This window comes from Morone saxatilis, unplaced genomic scaffold (assembly GCF_004916995.1).
Source record: "Morone saxatilis isolate NCDOM2014 unplaced genomic scaffold, NCSU_SB_2.0 Contig14, whole genome shotgun sequence".
Lineage (NCBI taxonomy): Eukaryota > Metazoa > Chordata > Actinopteri > Moronidae > Morone > Morone saxatilis.
In genome coordinates this window covers 21,398,469-21,404,465 of record NW_023339696.1, presented here as the reverse complement: position 1 = coordinate 21,404,465, position 5,997 = coordinate 21,398,469, and the positions used below count along the sequence as shown (strand labels likewise).

General features: G+C 44.3%; 1 protein-coding gene across 1 annotated transcript in view; it reads right to left on the bottom strand.

Moving 5' to 3' along the window:
• Positions 1-2,987: 2,987 nt before the first annotated feature.
• LOC118323281 (glutamate receptor ionotropic, NMDA 2C-like) overlaps positions 2,988-5,997 on the bottom strand; it is a 43,819-nt gene continuing 40,809 nt past the window's right edge. Inside the window, exon 12 of the mRNA XM_035655224.1 lies at positions 2,988-5,177. Coding sequence (XP_035511117.1) covers positions 3,555-5,177 — 1,623 coding nt within the window. The 3' untranslated portion in view covers positions 2,988-3,554. The remainder of the gene's footprint in view (positions 5,178-5,997) is intronic.

The window sequence follows — 5,997 nt, the reverse complement described above, 5'->3', positions numbered from 1 at the left end:
TTTTTTTTACAGTGTATCACAAGAACCCCTTTGCAGCAAAATAGTCTTTCTACCATTGTTGTGGTGCATTAGCATGTAGCTCGTGTAGCTCGTTTGATAAAGAAGTTTGCCAGTTAACAGTCGCTTTATGTTGCCTTTATGTGCTCTGACGCACTCGCTGCTGGTTACAAACTACATGGAGCTGGACTTGAGTCCTGTTCTTCCCTGCGTTACAGGGACTGTTTTACCTCAGCAGGTGTCTGCCTCCTGTGCTGACATTCATACTGAGGGTTTATATGTGTTGGCTGTGTGCAGCTGGTGTTTATGTGTGTGGGAATATGGCTGCCTATACTGCTGGCTGTCCTGCTGCCTGTGTTGTATGTTTCTGAGTGTTTGCTGCTAATATTTGCTCCACAGCAGCTGTTTTATCTCGATGTGCAGCGTGTGCAGTGGTATGAATTGGGATTCATTGCATGCCTTGTTGTGGCTGAGCTTCTTTATCATTTTGTTTGGTACATGCACTTTGATGCTGTTTATTTTGGGCAGTGATGGAAAATGAATACTGATGTTTGAGTAATAATTGTTATGGGCCTGATTGGTTTTGCATTGCGCTCCAGGTTGTTGTTGTTGTTGTTGTTGTTTTGTTTAGCTCACTGTAGCCCGTCCTGCAGCTGATGGTAATATTAAAAGTTGGCTTTAACAACCGAGCACAGCCAGTTGAGCTCACTTCATTAATAATATTAATAAAATGTTCTACATAACTGGCTTACTAATTACTGTCCATATTATTCCCTGTCCATGCAGCTTGGAGCCAAGGTGGATCTTTCCAGAACTGACTCTCAGCTGTCAGTCACTGATCCACTTCAGCAAGGTACGTGTCTGCTGCTTGTGCTAACATGCTAATTGAGAGTCCATACTGCACACTGGAGGTTTTGAGTTTGGTGTTCACCCTGAAAAAGTGACAAAATGAAGTGTTTAAGTGGAATAAAAGACCCTTGATTATTACTAATGTCCCACAATGCCAAACACAGAGGAAAGGGAGGTGCTTTGCAGCTACAGGGTCCAGGAAGGTCTTGGAAAGTAAAAAAACCCATTATTAAACCTTTGGAAAACTTTAAAGTGAAATTGGCAGTGGCATTTCAAAGTGGATGGCACTCATATTTATAAAGCAGAATGTATACAGTTAATGTGTAGTATGGGCTCTGGTCAGTCAATGTTTATGTGCTTGTAAATATGGCTGCTTCCACTGCTGCTTGCTTTTACTGCTCTTGTGTTGCGGCTGTGTTGTTGCTGTGTTTGCTCTCATGCTGCTGTTATGTGTGCACATGTTTGCAGTTCTGAATTCTTTTCTTGTTGTGAGCTCTTTTTCTTGTGGCTGTGGTTTTGCCTGTGTATCCTGATGCTTTCATGCTGTTTCTGGCTGTGATCAGTTATGATGAAGGATGTCTTCGTAGTGAGCGTTATGGGCCGGATTGGCTTTGCAGTGTGTTACCCTCCAGGTTGTTGTTGTTTTGTTACCAGGCCTGAGGCTAATGGTAATACTGTGTTGGCTACAGAGATGTAAACACCAGTGTTGTCTTGCACAGAGCCACATAATGACTTTGTTATATTTGTATTTGTCTGTGATAAATGTTCTTGTCTGTGCAGCTTGAACTGGTCGACTGTCAGCTGACAGTCGGCTGACCCTGATCAGCCACTGAGTCACTTCAGCAGGGTTTTATTGCTCGTGCTAACATGCATGTTGTGAGTTTAGGGGGCTCTGTTTACTTACTGTTTGTACGCTCATAAACATTGCGGCTGGTTGATGTTGTCGCTCTCTGCAGGTCTACTTCTGGTGGATTATTTGGTGTGTGCTGGCTGTCAGTTTGAGCTCTTGTGCTGCTTTTATGTACAATCACTATTTGTGGTATTTGGTATTAATTGTAAATTCCTTTTGGTTTTGTTTCTTCTATCTTGTTTCTTTGGGCCATATTATTTTTCATACTCACATTAGGGATAGAAACATGGCTCTTGTCTTTACAGAGTGGTTTTCTGTGGCTTGTGTGAAAAATGCTGACCTCTGTGACTTTTCTCTTCGTCTTCATGTTTTCTTTGTGACAGCGGGAATGTGCCACCACATCACAAATAACATGTAACAGATGTTTCTTACTGCACAAACATTGACAGACATTGTGTAGAAAGCGCCAAATAGTAGCAAGCTGCTTTGATTTGATTCGCTGACAACATGATAGGCACGGTGGACAGTGAGGGTCACATTAGTCTCAGCCGGTACACATAAAAAGCAACAATGTAAACCTGGCCCCATGCTGTGATGCCTAATTATTTACCTGCCATCTGGCTGGTGACCATGATTTATTTCCTGGCATTTGGCGCTTGGTGGGTGTTGATTTTGGAGCCCGCTCACACGGCTTAGGCAGTCACATTCACATTTCCTCACCCTAACCCTAAGCATTACAGAAATGTTCAAACTCAAATGAGCTTCTGTTTTATGGTTTACGCTGCTGCTCCACTCCATAGCCATGGGGTTATCTGCTGCTTATCAACACTGCATAATATCTCATAAGATCTGCTTGTCTGATGTGTTTTTATGATTTTAATATGCATAATTTAATATTTATCTGCGGCACAGCTGATGCGGATTCTGTTTGATCTATCTCTATTCACTATAGACAGTTCTTTTTAATGATTGGAGGTACTTAGTTTGAGCACGTAGTGCCCAAGGTCAGAACCTCGACACTCAATATCATATCTTTGAACATATACTATATTCACATAATCACCCACTCTGTGTGATAGATTGTGTGTACAATAGAGTGTAAAGTGAAAAGTGGAGAGTCAAATTCATTATATCCCCGTACGGTGCGAGACCATGTTTAACATACAGATTGAGATGACAGATGATTCCAAAAGGCCCTTGAGATGACCTTGTTCTTTATTAAAGGGTAGTGTAACAATGGAAATACACATGATACTTTTTATGGTTTTCCCTTTTTAAAATCCCAGTCAAATAACATTAATGACCAATGGAGCGGAAAGCCTCAGAGCAACTGCGCACCCAAGGTCGTTGACTTAGAAAATTCAGGGAAAATATGTCAGTGCTTTGATCAAAAAATTCTCTTAATAATTTATCTCTCAATTGACATGGTGGGTACTTAAATGACTTTGAAAACAATGAGAAAAAGAAATGTCTCAAGTCGTAATCAGATTGAGAGGCTACAGTATATTGTCTCCCAGAATTCTTCCACATAGCAACATTTAAAAATCCTTTAAATAACAATCAACAGGTTAAATTCTTATGTATTAAATACTTTTCAACATTGCATTTTCTTTTATTAGTATTTTAAGTTTGGCTTACAAAGTCCCAGCAGTAATTTGCTCGTCAGTGTCTTCTCCTTTAAACGTCGCTGCCCAAGATATTATTGCACTGATAATTGAGAGTCAGCACTCTTAAATACACTATTGGTGTAGAGTTTGATTTTTGCTTTAACCAGAGGCTGAGGGGCGAACCCCAGGCATGCCTCTCTTCAGAGGGGCTCAGTTTGAGAGCCTAGCGGAGGTCCAGTAAAGATGGGGGCTCAGACCTCAGACTCCAGGCTGGATACTCTGCCCCAGGGCTTTGGCACATAGGGACTATTGACTCTTCGTGCCACCAACACCTGCCTCCGCTCTCTGTTCCCAGAGCCTGGGTCTTCCCTCTTTCCTGTGCCATCGTAGGGCCCAAACATATTGTTGTGGTAAACCACTTGCCTGTCACTCATACGAGGCAGCATTGCTGCATTATCTGGGCAGTGGCTTGTACAGGGAAACAAGTGGCACATGTCCTTGGAACTGTTGTAGAACTGTGACGGCCCCTGGGCCAGTGGCCCCACATACACTGGTAAGTCTGTGTACGAGTTCAGGTAGGTAGAGTAGTGTCTGTGCACCACCGTAGAGGAGGAGCGGCGCAGGGCAGCGGCATTCTGCAGGATGGCTTCCCTGTAAGAGGGTAGCCGGGTAGACTCAGAGTACTTGAGCTTTTGCTTGTAGGGGTAGGAGCCCATGTGGGCTGGGTCCAAGTAGGCAGGCTCAGCAGCCAAGGGGTAGCAGGACAGGTTGTGCCCCAGACTACCGTATAGCTTGTGGGGCTTTGGGTTGGCCACTACCACCCGTGGAAAAAGGTCAGGCATGTCTGCGCGGGTGGATTGAGATGTGGATGTAGAGGGCTTTGTTTCGTCTACCTGATGGACCCTATCGTTGCCCCATGTTGCTTTGAGAAATGAGGCGCGACGGTTGAGTTTGTCCTTCCCGATGAGTGGTATGTCATCCATTTCAGGCTCCAGATAGGACTTCATACAGGAGTTGCAACTGGTGCTGCCACCTGGATAATGTCCTGCAGAGCAAGCCATGGCAGCAGCAACAGGGGCGTGGTTGTTCAGGAGGTGATTGGCCCTCAACTCAGCAAGGCAGGATCGAGGTTCATCATAGTCACTTCTCATTCTGGGGTCTGCAGCATCAAACACATAGCTATGGGACCTCCTCCTCCGGGTCACACAGTCAGGGGGGTAGCTAAACTTCCTCCTCAGCGGTCCTTTGTGCTCCACGTAGATATCGGGCACCTGGAACTCCCTGTATGGAACAAAAGGGGACGTGGGGTGCCGGGCCTGGTTCTCCACATACAGCCTGCTGCTGTGGTGGGGGTTAGATGAACCGGAGGGAGCTGGGTCCCGCATGGCAATATGAGGGCTGCTGAGGCTGGAGATCGGCAGAGTCCTCTCTAAGACGTGCTGACTGTTGCGGGTGGGCAGCGTGTAGCGGAGTGGGGTCGGTCGGGTCACCACCCGGGGCTTATCCAGGAGAAGTTGGGTGGAGGTGTCCCCATAATGAACTGGGAAGGTGGGTGTGAGGGCCCTCTGAGGGTACGGTGAGTGGTTGTCTGTGATGCTGGAGATATAGGGCAGACGGCCATGGGTCATGTCTGTGGTCGTCACTCTGGGTGGCAGGCCAACCCGCACATTGTCGCCCCCCCGCCTGCTCCAGTTCTCTATCGTTTTGGTGGCATTGTCTAGAGAGTTCTCCACTCTGGCAGAGGACACCATGTCCTTGGCTGTCTGCAGCATCTTAAGCATATTGGCTTGTGAATAGTTGGTAGTGACGTCCGGACTCTGCATGCTACCATTGCGGTCAGATTGCTCTACTCCATTGAAACAGCTGTATATGCCCTGCAGAGAGATAGAAGAGTGAAATTACGCTCTTTAAGCATCATCACATATCAGAATGACAGTCTACTGAACTCCCAAAGGTTTTCAATCGTATTCCTCTACAGTCACTGTAATTAATTTTGGTCAATTTCTATAAAAAATCTATTAACTCACTCAGCAAATGAGGTGAAAACGATAATATGGAAAACTGTCATTGCAGAAAGAGACTTGTTGTTTCCGGCGGTTTCATGTTCGTGTTGTTGTGTTTGAAATGGTGTTTGCACAGAGCTTGATCTTTAACACAGCTCGGCATATAAATGCTTAAGTTGCTGATCAGGCACTTACCATATTACTTTCTCCATTTTTATCCCACCTGCTTTATTTTACTTTCAAATTGTGTATCTGTTTGGAATACTTAATCTCACCTCTGACTACTGTTGACACAGATGCAGGTTTTTTAATGGGACAATTTAAATTCAATTTCTCAGGGATCACAGCCATCACAATATTTCAGCAAGTATCCATGGAGTTCTTTTATTGCTTTAAATTCATTTTATTTTACTATCTTTTTTTATTGTTGTTGCCCTTGAACTATTCTGGTTGTGGACTGATTTCACTTCCTGCATTGCAAATATATCTAAAGCTGTTTTGAAGGATACCTGAGAGGAACTGCATTTTTTTCCCATACATAACTATTACATTCTCTGAAACTCTGAAAGTGTGGCATTAAAATAACTAAAACACAGCTCAGTGAATGTTCATCCTTACACTGTACTGGTAATTACAAATATGTCATAACTACAGCAGTTATTCATGGGAAAATATGCAGAGCATGATAATA